General features: G+C 42.1%; 1 protein-coding gene and 1 long non-coding RNA gene across 3 annotated transcripts; one reads left to right on the forward strand and one right to left on the reverse strand.

Annotated features, from left to right (window-relative positions):
• Positions 1 to 109: 109 nt before the first annotated feature.
• On the reverse strand, positions 110 to 10861 carry LOC125714608 (uncharacterized). Of its 2 annotated transcripts, none has more exons than XR_007383810.1 (5): positions 10359 to 10861; positions 4121 to 4283; positions 2567 to 2711; positions 1816 to 1896; positions 110 to 1706 (listed from the first exon to the last, which is right to left on the reverse strand). It is a non-coding gene; the product is annotated as an uncharacterized LOC125714608 (long non-coding RNA). The 2 variants fall into 2 exon arrangements; XR_007383809.1 differs by having other exon boundaries at positions 2562 to 2711.
• Positions 10544 to 16608, forward strand: LOC125714607 (prospero homeobox protein 1-like). Its single transcript, XM_048985349.1, has 5 exons — positions 10544 to 10628; positions 11669 to 13169; positions 14801 to 14908; positions 15546 to 15740; positions 16441 to 16608. The coding sequence occupies exons 1-5, from the start codon at positions 10585 to 10587 to the stop codon at positions 16606 to 16608; spliced, it is 2016 nt and encodes a 671-aa protein (XP_048841306.1). The 5' UTR covers positions 10544 to 10584.
• Positions 16609 to 16789: the final 181 nt, after the last annotated feature.

Genomic DNA, 16789 nt, shown 5'->3' on the forward strand with positions numbered 1-16789 from the left:
TCATTGTATTTACAATGACAATAAAGCATCTATCTACACACACATATATGCATAGACACACACACACACACACACACACACATATATATATATATATATATATATATATATATATACACACACACACTTTTCATCAGACACTAAGCGCATGACTGGTTTGTGGTTCAGCTCCATGAACTAAAATCCACAGAGAGACAAACTCACCACATTCTCCACTGACGGTTATCAGTTTGGACAGCTGCACTGGAAACATACTTGTAATGTGGGTAAGCTATACCTTTCAAACCAAGAAAAACACGTTAGTGACAGGGGGCGGCCTAGCACAATCATAGACATCTATAGTGGAGAATATATTTAGCATCTGTTGAAAATGCATAAATGTATTGCCCCTTGGTACTCCACTTTACAAAGACACCAATTACCCACAATTAGTGAAGCCATTTCTTTTCAAGATTCCAGTTTGTTATTGTCGTTGTACATGACAGTACATCAAGATGGGGGCAGTGCTGCCCCAAGTGGCCCGAACAAAAAAAAAAAGGCCAGGATAAGGCATGCGACACTGAACTATACGTACAAATACGGGATAGTCTGTAAATATGTGTAATTCCCCATTTTGTCCAGGTGTCCATGCCGCTGCTTGCCTGATTTTCACCTTGGAGAGCAGGTCTGCTCTACTGAGCATAACGGGGTAATCTCAGAAGCCCTATCCGTCATTATGTTTTGGGGATCTAACACAGCAGGATATGGACTGATTGGCTCGGAGTAATGCAGCACTGTGGGAGCATGAACATTAACATGCAACTTCATGTTGTAGTCTGCATGAATGTTTCCTTTAAACAATAATTACCTGCTACAGAGTCTCATAACCACTGATCCGCAGACTAGTAGCGCCCTCTAGTGGGCCATGGACCTGCGTTAGGGAAACCCAGCTTAGTCTGTAATGGGCTGCCGCATGGACGTAAACCCAACCACCGGCCAGAAAAATTCCCAGTGAAAGTAATGCACGACCCAGTCCCCACCAATGACACCCCCTGTCGTGGCTGAGCTCCGGGAGACACAACCGGCGCCTGAAGGCCAAAGCAGAGAGACTGAGCAAGCGATTGTGGCCCAAGGCCGATGGTGCCGACTGAGGACAGCACATAGCTAGCAAGTTAAATATGGCACTTTTATAACGCTATACTCTAACTGCACATCCTTTTACTATGTTGATATACTGCTCACTATTGTCTATTTAGCAGCCATTTTATCTTATGTCTACATTAATTGTAAATATACTGTGCATCTGCTGGCACGTTCTAACTAAATCTCATTTCACGACACAAAAGTACATTGTATGACTGGATATGTCACGAATAAAACTCGAATACTGCAATGACCAAGAGATGTCAGACTCTTTAAAACAGCCTCTTTTGCTTGGATGTCGGTGTTGCAGACTCCTGACGTTCTTCCAGACAGCTTCCAGATGTAGCCGCCTGAAGTCCTGAAGGAGCTTCCACAAATCCTGGGCACAAGGTGGCTACCTGGCTCTTACTCTTCAATTCAACTCATCCCAAAGCAGCTCTACGGGGCTTCGGTGGAGGGGCTGTGGGGGTCAGGTCATCTGTCACAGCACTACATCTTATTCTTAAGAGTAAGATCATACTTACTGCATAACTCCAAGGTTATTTTCAGTAGCTTTGTCCAGACTTTTGACTCCTACTGTACAACTAGAAAGAAAATGGACAGTGTTGAGACACTAGACAGCTATGCTACCTGCATATTTTTTTACTGCAGATAAAAACCTGAAGGGAAAAGCCATTTAAGCTTCATACGCACAGATGAAGGCAGGACTCAAACCAGTAACTCTGCAAGTGGGTGGAACCAGTGCTAGCCAATGAGCACCATTCTTCAGGAATCCTATAAGAAGAACATTTAATTTAGCTATAGTGGCATTATTTACAGAATTTAGAAATTGCACGGAATACAGAGCCCCCTGGTGGCGACCCTTGTAATGGCAAAACATCATGCTGTTAGCTGCTGCACGATGAAATAATTAAGACTAATGAAAGAGAGACCTGCTGCTTATTACCTAGAACTCTTCAATCATTTCAGTACCCAGAGAGCTGTGGCATAGCAAACATTTTGCCAGATGATCCCACACATAACTGGAATGAACCTTTTCTTGGTCAAAGATTGGACTGTAGTCAAAGTTTAAAAACCTGCTAATGGTGAGGCCACAGTACCCCCTGCCGGAATGCTCCTTATTATCATACAGCTTTTTAGCTCAGCAAGCACTTGATATCATGGTCATCTAGGATATGCACAGCATCTATTGAAACTAATGCAGGAGTTATGTAACCGACCCAGGTTTGTACATCAATGACCTACTGAGATTCTCTCTGATTCCTTCTGGGGTCTCTGCATAGACGGTATGATGTAAAAGCAAATGAGATTTAGTTTTCTGGAAATACCACACAAGTGCTACAAAACAACCTTTCGCATGTAATTCAGCTTATAGAATAATTGTATGTTATGATTTTCAAGTTTTCAAGTCAGAAGAAGAACAGTAATTTAAGCCTTACCTTACCCTGAGAAGTTTTGGTGCCCTGCCCTGGGCTGATCCCTGCCCTGGGCTGATCCCTGCCCTGGGCTGATCCCTGCCCTGGGCTGATCCCTGCCTTGTGCCTATCAGCAGAACCTTGCCTATGGTGCCTGGTCTGCCAGGGCCAGTCCTGATGGTAGTAAACACCTCGCTAACCACCAATCTTACGTAACAGGACAATGGAGTCATTGAGTTTGTCTCCATCTACTGGCCACACATAACAGAGAAACCAAAAGCTTTAAGTACAGTAATGCCCTAAATCTGCGGGTGATGTGTTGCAGGAGCGACCGCGGACAGCTGAGACTACATATAATAGCGAACCACCTGCAGATTTCTTACATAAGGTGATTTTCATGTACATACATTCGGCAAAGCTTATTTGATAAATTACACACAGTAAGATATTACCAACATTACATGCAGTAATAGTAAAGTACATTGCAGGCCTGCATTATTGTACAGTACAGTATAGTACTGTACTCTCTCTAATGAAGGGGATTCAGATATTTTAGCTTAATTCTCAAGAGACGACACACTGTAGCAATGAAAAGCCATCAAGAGTGCAGTGAAGGACCCTTGCTAGTCAGGGATTCGAAGCAGCAATTTTTCAATTATAAGTCCCTAACCATTAAGACATCACTGCACTGAGGGTGCTTTTCCAATGCACCCATTACTGTACATTAGGTGCTTCAAAAAAGTAACAAAAGTATGATACTGCAAGGTGTTGGTTTTCCACTGGCAGACAAACTGGTTCCAGCACCAAAAGACAGCAAAATGCGAGGAGGGTATTTTGTACTGAATTTGAGAAAACGGTACAGTATATTACAGGGCTGGGTAATGTGCGATATTAACACCAACATCACATATCATGCACATGTAATTCTTACATCACTAGTCAGCTAGACTGAGATCAAGCTGTCCCAGACCTTCATACTGTACAGACATTATAGCACAGGGGGTTTAAGCTTTGCTAAAATATTTTTTTTTGCCATATTTCAGTTTTTATTACAATAGAATGACATTGCGATATTTGAATTTTCCGTTATTGTGTAGCCCTAGTATATTATAGCAAATACCTGTTTATTTCTTGTTCCATACCAAAGGAACTTTACCAAAATTCTGGTACCTGGTGCGGCAGAAAAGCGCCCTTTAAATTTTCCAAAGAATAAGCAAACAGTAAGCAAACCTCGCTCTTTTCAAGACATTTATATTCCTCTCCTCTGCGTCTCCCAAAATCCATAGCAAAGCAATGAAGCTAAAATATCAGGCATATCTGGGTTCACGCTACAGAGAAGAACTGTTGCTGCGCCCTGAATTCATGACAGACGAACAGATCTGGGCAAGAACGGCGAGGGAAGCCCTACAACTGTCAGCATTTAGCATTTAAATATTTTCATATTAATGGCCTTCCTAGAAAAAAGGAAGAGAAGACAATCCGGATCTCCCCGATTTGAATGTAACAAAGGGAAGCTTTGTGTGCCGTTCTTCCGGAACATGCACCACCCCCTGCCATCCACATTAAAAGACCCCACAGCTGACCGTTTGATGTTCTGAAGTCTTGTCATCAAAGATGCTTTCCAGGATCCTGCAGGTGTGTCCGTGCCTCTCCTTCATCTACAAACGGCGGGCGGCACCTCTGGCTGCTGCTTCACACGCTCGAGGCTTCTTTGGTCTTTCAGCGTCACACAGCACTTCTGTCATCCTGCAGCATTGTGACATATTTTTTTGAAATCCTTGCAGACTGTAAAATAGCTTTGTATGACTAATACACTGCTGAGTATTCATCACAATGATATGAAGACATTTTTCAAATGTTATCACTATTTTAACTATGGACAACGTTTTTGGGTAAGCATTGAGGATTATTTTACAGATTAAGATGTCACAGGTTACCACGTTTACAGGAAAGAAGTGGACATGGAGAAGATGTGTTCTACGAAGGAAAAAGCTGATAAACACCAACACAAGTACTGTATTTATGTGCCCAACTAACCACACATATTTGGATTAACATATTTACTTTACACATACATACATACATACATATACACAAGTCCAAGAAGGCAAGGCAAGACCGAGACCAAGGCAGGGCTAGACCAAGTGAAGATCAGAAGCAAAGTACATAACACAAAACAGTATAACACATTAAAGAGATTAGAGATTCTATGAGGTATGAATGCAGGGGTTTTATTGTGGACCTTTCTATGGCTTAGCATTGTGAAGGTGTCTGTAGTTAGTGCCTGGTGGAAATGAATATCTTTGATTTTGTATCCATTGGTACAGATCCTTCTCCCGCAAGGCTGGCCTTCTTTATGATTCTCTGATTCTTGCCCTGTACAGTTGGGGATGGATGGATGGAGCTTATGTTTCCCCAGTCTGCTTTAAGTGACAGGCAGACAGACAAACACACCACACAGATAGATGCAATTTCTCACATGTAAATTATAAAAGCTGCGGTTCACTTTACTTCCAATGTGTTTCACACTCGTAATGTTTGATGTGACAGATGGTCACTTTCAGGTTTGGACCGAGTGCTTTTAGCTCAGTTCCAGTTCCATTTCCATTTGGACAGTCATGTGAAAAATCAAAGTTCAATGACCACAAAATTTATTTCAGCTTGTTCATTGAGTATCGTCTCATTCCAACTGATAATTGCAGATAAAATGTAATGGTGATATAAAAAAAATATTAATATACTGTATTACAATCATTTAAAAGACAAAATATTTGCTATATATAAGATTTACCAGCATCTAGGTGGTGCATTAAGGCAAACGCATTTTAGTCATTTAAATTATTCTTATACTGTTGAAGTAATAGGGTTCTGATGATTTGGGCCTCTTACTGTCACAAATTAAATGACTGCCGGAGTTTTCTGAATCTGACTGAAATTGCATCCCCTCAATAAGTGCAGTATTTGTGTTCACCATTATACAGCAGGCAGTGGAGGGGATGAGAGCAAGGGGCCCCAGCCCTCTCTGATCAAGGGCACCTTCAATGTCCCCCCCCCACAATAGTAAAGACCAACAACATCCTACAAGCAGCTATCGAGAGAAGGATGTGTAGGGACACCCTTAACCCCTGCGTATCCAGGCACGAGCACCAGCGCCCGCCGATCCGGCCAAGCAGAAACAATGATGGAATAATTTAGGTAAATTACCCCTCTGAAGAGTCTCATGAAAACAAATAGGCATCTTCTGCAAACTATCCATTACAATTCTCATAGCTTTCATCTGCTCTACACAAGCCTTAAAGGCCTCCTCGTTTACAGGGCCTGATGGGAAATTCACATCTTGTGCCAGATATTAAGGAAACAATTTTGGGGGAGAAAAGAAGCCCACAGATATCTATGGGCCTTTCTGTCGCACAGACAACACATTAAAATAATCTCCGTCCTGCTAATGGAATCTTGAGTGGCAATAAAAGTAAATAAACAAATGACCCCCCCACGTCATTGTCCACCCTATTCATGCCCATTAAAGCTTGCTCCATTCTTATGGTAATCTGACTGAGCCGAGTTCCTGCGCCCATAATGAACCCCACGTTTTTCCTCTCAGCGGCATTGTTCCGACGCTGTGTAGGTGCTGGCAGTGAAACAAAGATGCGCATTAGGGCCCATTGTGCCACGCGATTATCAAAGTAAACGCAGTACTGAAGGAGGCCAGAACAGCTGTGCGCACTTGAGCGGGCATTCGGGGCGAAGATGGCACCCACCACCCCACCCCCCCCCCCCCAGCATTATTCAAAGTCTTAGACAGACAGAGATGCAGAGAGAGACGGGAGGGTCACAGGATTCTCCCCGGCTTGTTGCCATTGCCAGTTAGTTTGGTTATGCTGATCAGCCGTCTGGTGAACGCTTCATGGCCCACTGGCAAAAAGGCAAACCATGACCACAAGCTCACTGAAGCCAATCTGCACAAAATTTTATATCTCTATAAGTCCAATTCCAATGTTGTGCTCTAAGTCCTCATATTTAGGATAGAGACTTAGTATAAGAATAATGTTAGTAAGGCCCAGGGGGGGTGGGCAGCCAGTTGACCTCGGACCCCCAGAGGTTTGTTTCTCCTTACATGGGAGATTTTGGTTCCTCTCCTCCGTTTTCATCTGTTTTTTTCTGATTATGTATCACAACAAAACCATGTAAAGCTCCTTGGGGCGGCTGCTGTGAAAGGCGCTATAACAAGATAGGGTGAATTGAACTGTATAACTTAATATGTATCCAAAAATAAATAGCATGACATGGAATAAACAGGATATTATGGCGACAAAGAAGAAAAATATATAAGGATATAAACATAACCATATCTATGTTTAAAGTAATTTTCATTTCCAGGGTATAACATGCAACACACTGAATTGATGATACATTTTCCAGCTACTGGAAAACAGGCACTGAAAACCAAAAACGTCTCTGACCTGCCAGTGTTTCTCCATGTCGTTTGAGTGCATTAACTGTAGCACAGTCTGTAAGCTTAGTGTTACGAGTGTGTTGCTGGGGTCATGCAGCTTAGCAGACCTGCCATGAAATGTTACTTTACTGCACTCCCTAAGGAGGGGGGGCTGGGACAGCTGAGGGGAGAATAAGCCTGAAGAGCAGCACCTCCCTCTGGCACTAGCGGGGCATCAGCAATGCCACCAGGAGGAGAAGGCCCCCCCAGCCAAGTCCGAAAGAGCGTTGGGCTGCAAAATTTCAGGGCTCCTGTGGGCCCCAGATGCCCGAAGAAAGGGGTGGCAAGGTCCTGTACAGGGCTGAAATTAAAGAGGCCGTGAGACCAAACCCGATCCGGGCAGAATAGTACTAGAAAATGTCAAACCCAAAACCAAGACTGGGAAAATATTAGTCATACACATATATGGAGACATTTGCGTGCTTTTGTGGTATTTCTTCCATTGCCAATGAACTACTTGCTAGGTAGCTGGAAGACGGGAAAGACAAGGAGGCGGCGTGGGGTCCTCAGCCACGGCGGCTCCCAGGGCTGCAGCAAGAGCCACTCGGGACACACCAAGAAAACAGGCTATTCCCTGCTAACGTGCAGCATATGCCACACTGCTGGACCACAAATAAGTTAGACAAACAGAATGAAGGGCACAGCTGGGCAGGGCCTGGCATGGGAGCAGGAAGAGCCGAGGAGCATGTTGCCCTGGAAAGGGGCACTTAGCCGCTGTCCAGGCAGGGGGTACGGCTAACCGGCTGAAAGGAGCAGCAGTACTGTCAGCTAATAACAGTTAGTTATCAAAACATTTATTTCAGAAATGGATGGTGCTGCCTGCCTGAGTGGCCTGTTGCGAGACGCACTTAACCTCTCAGAAGCTTTATTACCCCCAGCCCCTTCTGGGGCATTATCATCTTCTGGATGCTGCTCCGCCATGAATTGCTGATCAACTCATTGATATTCATTCCAAAACAAAGCCTTCCACTCCATTCAGATGGGCGAGACGGAGTCCCTATGTGGAATCCCGTACTTCTAATCTGAGGAATAATCCATTCTGACTTGAGGATGCATTAACGAGCAGATTCACTTTGTGATTGACCATGTTTCATTAAAATTAAGTCGTGTAAGAAAGTGCTTCTTGGACCCAGAACACAGATGTGTGTGTGAGGTCACTCTAGCCTGATTCGTAACCCTCCTTGTTCTCCCTATCCTAAACTGAGGGTTAACAACCTTGAAGACGCTTATGTTTTTCCCTCTTGAGTTTGAGAATAGGCCTGAGGGACCCTTATAAGGTGGCTAACACCCCTAAGCAAATCTCTCCAGTGCATCGAAATTAAGCTGCATCCAGTTGGACAGCTGGTAACCACACAGTTTCTCGTCTTCTGGGCAGTTAAATCATAAATATTTGTTAATGAGACTGTCTGAGAGTTTTGAGTCCCATGCTAGACTGGCAGCTGAATTGACTCTCCAAATTCAGTCTGTCAGTTCAACATGCCAACCCCCTAAAAACAGCAACACAAACACCTTATTCAGTATGAATTTTAATTATACATAATGTGTGTGTGTGTGTACTACATAATGTGTATTTATGTAATTATACATAATGTGTGTGTGTGCACACACATGCGCACAAAAAAAAAAAGCTTTTTAAAGTAATAGATAAATGCAATTCTGTTAGCCAATGGATGTTACTATGGCTGCTCGAAAGCACATTGTGATATAATTGCAGCATTTACCCATGTACAAGAATCCCCAGGGCTTTAGATGACGGGCGTAAACTTGGTACTATACAGGCGCTTATTTAGCCATCTGCTTATGAAGTTGCGGCTGTAAGTAAACGCCCATATAGCACCCAAAAGTGAGTGACCCAGAACATTTTTATGCTCCACATCCAAAACCCTGCAATCACATCGCATTTGTCGACACTGATCTGTGCCAACTTCCACACCACCAACTTATCTAACAGCAAGTTCTGTTTGGCTTTTTTGAATTATTTCTGGTAAATTTCATCTCATTTTTTGTTTTATAGATCACATAATATTAAGCGCAAATATTTCAAATATGATGCGATATTGTGCAGTCCTAGGTATTACTCAGGACTACAGTACTGGGGGATAAAGACAGATTGGCCAAAGGAACTAAAGTCATTGAGATATTCAATCCTTGATTTTAAGGATTATTCCATGTTGTCCAGGGGGGAACCTCCTGGGTACCCCCCGGTCATCCTGTTCACTGTTCCATCTACAGTCCTGGTGAGTGACAAGGAGCAAGCTAAAGCAGATTATGTAGATTAAGTATGTTTGCTCATCCTACCAGAGACTGGAGAGCCCTGCCCCTGTTTTATGGTGCTTGATTTTTTCTGTACAGTTCAGCAGTTGGCCTTTGAACCATCTTACAAAATAAAAAATTATGAGCTCCTACTTCCTTTGCATTACATTAATAGTGCTAAATTAAGTTCCCATGGTAATAACTGAGTTTTTTCAGTGAAATTAAAAAGGCATTAATTTAGATGCATCAAGTCTTACTTTCACTAATCATTACTGACTTGAATTGCCTTGAGGGCCATTATTAGCACACCTACTAGAAAAGTAAAGTTAATTAAAAAAAAATAAGTGAAATCTTTATATAGCTCATTTGGTTTCGGGTTGGGAGGTGTTGGATAGGGTTGTGTCTGTCCAGTTAAGGGGGCCCAAAATCTCTAGTGGCGCCCCTGATTCACACCATCGCTGCGGAAATGCTCACACTCGCGTTACTTTTCAGTTGGGCTGGGGAAGCCCGGGTCACGCTGGCCTGAGGTTCTGGTTCGACCCGGCATCCAGCCGTACGAATCAGACTCCGCGGCCCTGGCGTCCGGCAGCCCTTCGACCGCAGACTGTCCCCTTTCTCCGAATGCGGCGAGCGAGCACCCAGAACGCGGGAGCGGGACAGCGCGGTGAGGACTAACGGGGGGAGGCGGCGGAGCGGAGCGAACGGTGGCAGGGGAGGCGCACCGCTCGATTCACTTATCCATTCATTGAACAGATAAAAATGTCATTTCCTACCAACCCATCCATCCATTTATCTATCTATCATTACTGCTGTTGTTCTTAGTAGTAGTAGGAGCTAAGGCAGTAGCAGCAAACTACGAAGAAATAATATTGACAGGAGGGACATGTCTTGAGGTGATTCGTATTAGTCTCACATACGTTACCATTAAGTTAATAAGAAAACATTTTCTCAAAAGTTGCCGGAAGTCGGCAAATTCCCGTTGTAATATATACTTGCCTGTTGGTTTTGTTTTCCTGTTTAACTGTTACATGGTAGAGAGATTTTATTCGTTTCTCTGCAAAACATTTTGTGCATACCTAATGTATCGGTCACGCTAAACAGTGGAAGGAGGGTTACTGGTCACACTATAACTTCGGAGGGAAGGTACTACTTACTCCATGACAACTTCCCTTCTTTCTGTATTTCTAAGAGAAGGGTGAGTATAATGAGCGAGCTGAGCACTGATTGGTTGTATCTGGCCACACGTCTCCGCCTTCGCTGGCTTCCTCCGGCTAAATACCCGCCTTCGTCTGCCGGAGGCCGATGTCACCGCTGGCGCAGGCGCAGCGTCTCCCGGCCGCAAACAGGTAGAGCAGCATCTTCTCCGTACCGTCACGTTCTCTGTCGTTGGGCGCATGTTTATTAAATCTGTCGCTTTTTAGGCTTTATTAATGGAAGCTATGTTACATGTTTTTCTTAAAATACATGAGGTAGACATCTTTAAAAAATTTAATACAATTATGCATTGCTCATAAAATACTTAACTTGCTACTAAATTTAAAAAGTACCGTATATCCTCCGTAGCGCAGAAATCACATTAACAATATTATAAAGCTTGAATACACAAATAAAACTTTAATTGCTGTATTTGAAGTGTCTTTTATTTTTGTAAATAGCACTTGGCTTTGTCGAGCAAAATACCTGACACAAAAATATGCAATTGTTTATGTCATATCAAATATTATTTTTTACCGATAGATTTCAGCATGTCACCGTTTTTTCGGTCGTGATCCGTTCTGAGAATTACTTAAGGCTGAAGTACCATTCAGTTCTATTTATTTTTCAAACTGTAAAATTTTCAACAAAAACAGCTGTGAATTGCTAATTAGATTTTAATTTAATGAACCTAGAAACTAATGTTAATAATGCACTTAATAAAATCTGCATTTATTTAAATAAACCATAATTATGGCAGTAGCCCTACACAGATTATAGGTCAAGGTTTAAGTATTTTTTAACATAACACTTTCACATTAAACTAAACAGCTGTCATTTGTTGTGAGAGCACAGCCTTGCAACATGATCACCGATGGACAGATCAAACCTTCTGCACACATAGGCTACTGTACCATTTTAACCTGCTCACCAGACATACAATTAATATCTATTATTCAGTTTTTATCATTTTGCATTCTCTACTAAGTTAATAGTAATTAGCTTCCCAGTATTAGCAACCAAAAATACTCAGGCAGTTACAACTGAGACAGTGAATCTGAAACTAAACTTTTATTCAAGGTTTTCTCTGAAAAAAATATTTAAAATCTCCACAAAAGTGACGTATTCTGAGACATTTGTCAGATATATTACATTTCGATGGACATTAACATGCAGTGCATCATTTTCATAGGAACATTAGTGTGATCAGCAACAGCATGGATTCTTCCAGTGATACTTACCTGAGGAAGGACAAACCAGGCATTCTCCATTCTTGCTTTCATGGAAAAATGTATAAGGACCCTCTGACATCCTATTCAAATAGCTCCATTATCTCCCAGCTCCTGCGGAAGACTATCAAAAACAAGAAGGCTCTGAAGGAAAGCTTCCTATACCTACCTGCGACTGCTCTGCCCAGCTCCTACACTGCAGACTCCAGCCAAGAGAACTGGAGCTGTAGTTCCTTCAAGGAGGGTATGTCTCTGACGAAGCAACCTTCCATGGCAGCGGGTTCTGAAGATGACCCACCACACGATGAGCACCACCAGGCCAAACGTGCAAGAGTAGAGAATATAATCCGAGGAATGGGAGCATCACCCAAGGCACGACCACACCACGAGTGGGAGATATCGGGCACCAGCGTCAAGGAGTCTAGGGAAGAAAAGTGGATGGAAATGTCACATACTTTGGAAGGGGGCTGTAAGTCTAGAAGAAGCAGCAGCATTAAGGATGAGGAACGTCACAGTCTTAGGCAGCAGTTACAGACCATGCAGAGGCTCCTCAAGCATCTCCAAGAGAGGTTCCTCCAAATTGACAATCTAAGTGAAACTCAGGAGGAGGACGGGGTGGAAGAGGTTCTTCCGAACATCATGTACTGTCATAACACCTTGTTGAAGAAAGAGTTTTTGGAATGGCCAGACTGTTCACGCCAGGTGGACCCAGACAGTGAGTTTGAAGGGAAAACCAGGCATGTCAGAATGAGCCAAAAACAGACAGTGCCGAAGGACCACATTCAGATCATGCACAATAACAAGGACCAGGAGCTGTTAGAGGTGCTTAAACATGAGCTATCAAGGGCTGTAAGCAGAAGTGTTGATTTAGTTTTTAAAAACGTCTCCTCTGCAATATCTAACCAACACCCACGACTGCTTGCGGGCTTAGATTGCAACTCTGAGCTTAGTGGTTCCTCAGAACCATCACTTGGAGCAGATGTGATTACAGCGCAGTCAGCGGAGTTTTACAAGGGGGCAGACATGCAAAAACCAGAAGATCAAACTGAAGCACTGCCTCTAGTCATTCGCAAGTCACATTCTGGCCGGCCATGTTCTATGGACCAGGTTTGGAAACAGCCCCATGACATGACACAGTTGCCACTGCAATTCAAACAAAGTGTCACTTTTCAGAATGAGATTCTGGAAAACCTCCTCAAATATGGGCCCCATGATGACCTCAGAGTTCCCCTCCAAAAGATTCTGCCCACAGACACGTCCTCTCCGCAAATTCTGGACTTACCCTGGCTTTCCCCCAAAGCATGTTCCAAACTGAGCTCCAGTCACACAGACACTGAAGCCACGGAGACCCAAGCAGCATCTCTGGGGCAGGAGAGGATGGAGGCTGCCTGCTTCTCTCAGGTGAAGTTGGAGCATGGAAATCTGCAGGGCATGGTGGAGAGGAACCCAAATCTGTCACTCAACATATCCTTTAAAGACACATTATTTCTCATTCTGATTATGGGTTTTTAATGATGCCTGGCAGGTTGTTTGAAAACTGTAAGTGTGTTTTCAAGTTTATCTCAATGGTTTATTTTCTGAGATTCAACTCGCAGTCAGGGTTCATACGCAGTGAGTAATGTAGGCCATACTTTAATGTTTTAGAAAGCCACTGTCATATAAACACATACTACTATAAATGAAATAGGCAATGGTTTTTAAAATAAAATTCAATATTAATATTTTTGCTGTTTTATATTGACTAACAATGGTGTGCTGGGATCTATATGGGTTTGTTTTCATCAAATTGTGTCTTTGTTAACAAAGGTAAAGCAGAAAGATTACACCAATTTCCTCCCAGGCCTTGAAGACTTGGTGAGGTCTGGTGCAATATCAAGGATACAGGCCTCAAGGAGAATGATGCCTTTGATCTTGGTGAGTCCAAGAAAAACTACAGCAGCCTGTACAATTAGAGCAGAATGATTCGACGAATGTCAAAGGCAAATGAACTCCGGGCATCTGATAAGGACCTTTATAAACAAACTCCAGCTACATATCTTGTATTTTAGGTAACAATTTCAAATCCATACAGGGTACATTTGAAAAAGTACAGTTACAGATGGAAGCAAACCTTCTGTCAGTAGAGAACTTGAGGAACATCTTTAAATAATAATAATAATAATAATAATAATAAAAAGTGTAACATTGAAAATACTGGCAAATGTTACATTTTTATGCAGGTGATTGTGTGTGTGTGTTATGTATATATTATATTGTGGGACCCAAATGTACCCAGCAGATGATAAAAACCTGTCATTTTGACGTTATGGGAACCGTTTTCTTAAGTCCCCACAAAGGGAAATTCAGTTTCGTAAATAATCTATGACTGCAATCAAAAAACTAAAAATTTCAAGACTTGTATTTTGTTTGGTTACTTATGGTTAAGGTTTGTAGGATTATTAATTAGGATTAATTATTATAATCAGGATTAAGGTTTTTCCCTATAGAAATGAATGGACGGTCCCCTCAAAGACATGAATATGACCATGTGTGTGAGTGAGTGTGTAGATCCAACAGGACGGTTTCTCACGAAGGAATATAGGATGCAAATTGGTGCCAGTGCACATTAGCCTACATGCAAAACCATCAAGTCTCTAATTAAAATCCCTTAAGTCATTTCAAAAGCTATTTTGCAAATAGGAGTCTTATTATTTATTGCTGAATCCTTTGTGAATTCACTGTCCATCTATTGTGTTTTTAATTAGAAACCTAGGCAATCTCCTGCTGCTGTATTCTTCAAATGAGTGACCATGGGTTTGATGCAAGTTTTAATCCTTGGAGGCCGCATTGCAAATAATTCTTCTTTGACTTCGGGCTTGATAAGTCCCAAAAGCATTCGATTTTGTTGTGTTCCAGCACCCATTTGATTAATTAGCATAAATGATTCACGAATCCTATTCAGGTAGAAATGATCAACTGGTTGGGATTGGACCGAAATTACTGAATTTTTCAGAACTACAAAAGGCCATATATAATCTTGTTATAATTTATTGGACTGTGTTTAGTCCAAAATGTAACGTTTCAAAATATAAAACTACAGTCCTTAACTTCGGAACATTCAGGAAGGTCTAACCCCCAACCATTTGAAGAAGGCAAAGTTAATGTTCTTCTACACTCGCTACCCCAGCTCCAGTGCGTTGAAATCTTTCTTCCCTGATGTGAAGGTAAGCAGTCATACTTTTCCTCTTTGTAATAAAAATACGTGATGAAGGACCAGGTCAAACACATGTCCTGCCTTTTACTCATCATTCAGCAAATGTCTGGTCTCATCAAAAAAGCAGAAAATATGCAAATCTTAGCAAAATGGCCTTTCGCTCTAATACCGAGGCAGTTCCCAAGAACACCTGTTCAGCTCAAGTCCTCGACCTGAAAGCCAAGCTTTGCACGAGTAGAATTCTTGTTCCTTTGCTCTATTTCATTGGACTTTATTGCAAAATAGTAAATTAGACTAAACTCCCAAGACACTGAGCTTTATTGTACTCCAACATTAATTTGGGAAGTTTGTAATTAAATTGCAATCTTAAGGGGAAAAATATCACAATTCGTAAGAGTCAATGTAAGCTGTGCCATTAGCAAGAAATCCTTGTGCATTAATCAAAACATGAAATAAAACATGGGATATTAATTCTCAAGCCAGAGATTAGACAGTATAAACAATTTTATTTTTACCTTTTCGGTCGGAAAAATAAATGGCAAATGTCATGGACGGCTGTGTAACAGGCAGAGGCTTCAGGATTTTTCGGTAAAATGTTTCAGCGGGTAATTTCATACTGACCTGAGCATGGTTCTTCATTTCCTCAGTTTAACCGCTGCATTACCTCCCAGCTCATCAAGTGGTTTAGCAATTTCCGTGAATTCTACTACATCCAAATGGAGAAGTTTGCCCGCCAGGCCATCCTGGACGGGTCTGGCAGCACGAGGGACCTGTCTGTCACCCGGGACTCCGAGCTGTTCCGAGCCCTCAATACACACTACAATAAAGCCAACGACTTCCAGGTTGGTCAGACATGCACCCTTTGTATGTTCATGTTAACTGATTGTACATAAGACAGCGAAGCACATGGTATGTATGCAGACATAAATGTTGCAGTTAAGAATCTGCATCCCCCCCCCATCTATGAGAACAGTAGAAGCAGAAATTTAACTTTAAGGAAATAAGGAAGAATGACAAACAAATATGTCACAGGTATAAACCCAGAAGACATGTCCTTTTCTGTCCAAAGATGGCATGATACTGATCATCTTCCCAGAGAAATTCACATTTCTCAGTCGGTACCCAATCCTACTTGTGAACAGCAGATATTTTAAAAGTTAAATGAGTCACTGGGGACTTTAGCTTTTTCACCCTGTTTAAAACACTTGTAATCAAATTTAATAGGCTACTATTTGATGAAATCATCAAAAATTGCTTATTACAGTTTTAACAGGGTAACTACTAATCTGTAACACAGATCACATTTCAAGAAACCTTCGCAATACTCTTCATGAGCAGGTTCTGTTTCTCAGAGAAAAAGATCAGGACTCCAAAAGTAAGGCTGCCATTTCCACCCCGAAGGAACATCGAAATGCACAGTGACGCCTGTTTGTAGAGACAAGCTGGAAGCCGATCTTCCCTACAAAGCCTAATGACAAGTGAGATAAGAGAGGCACCTACGCCGATGCCGTCATTTACCGTATTTTCTTTTTTTCAACACAGGTTCCTGAGAGATTTCTAGAAGTTGCTGAAGTCACACTGAAAGAATTTTTCAATGCCATTTTGCAGGCTAAAGATACAGACCCTTCATGGAAGAAAGCGATCTACAAAGTCATCTGCAAACTGGATGGAGATGTGCCGGATTATTTTAAATCACTCGCCTGCTCTTAGACATTGAATTTGCATACAGTGCTGTGCAAAAGTCTTATGTTTAAATGATCTCTGTGTTGGTGTAAAACTGACACCCGTCAAAGTAGGTCAGCCATTTCAAAACATCTCCTGGAATTACCACAGTATTTGCAGCATCCATCCAATACATTTTTTTCCACTCAACCACTACCGCCCGTTTGGC

This window comes from Brienomyrus brachyistius, chromosome 19 (genome assembly GCF_023856365.1).
Source record: "Brienomyrus brachyistius isolate T26 chromosome 19, BBRACH_0.4, whole genome shotgun sequence".
In the NCBI taxonomy this organism is placed as follows: domain Eukaryota; kingdom Metazoa; phylum Chordata; class Actinopteri; order Osteoglossiformes; family Mormyridae; genus Brienomyrus; species Brienomyrus brachyistius.

What these genes read in the sequence shown, in the direction of transcription:
- LOC125714607 (XM_048985349.1), top strand. Translation starts at nt 10,585, where the DNA reads ATGTCACCGCTGGCGCAGGCGCAGCGTCTCCCGGCCGCAAACAG. An exon ending in CGTCTCCCGGCCGCAAACAG is followed by an intron (nt 10,629 to 11,668) that starts GTAGAGCAGCAT and finishes TCATTTTCATAG; the next exon opens with GAACATTAGTGTGATCAGCA. An exon ending in ATAAAGCCAACGACTTCCAG is followed by an intron (nt 15,741 to 16,440) that starts GTTGGTCAGACA and finishes TTTTCAACACAG; the next exon opens with GTTCCTGAGAGATTTCTAGA.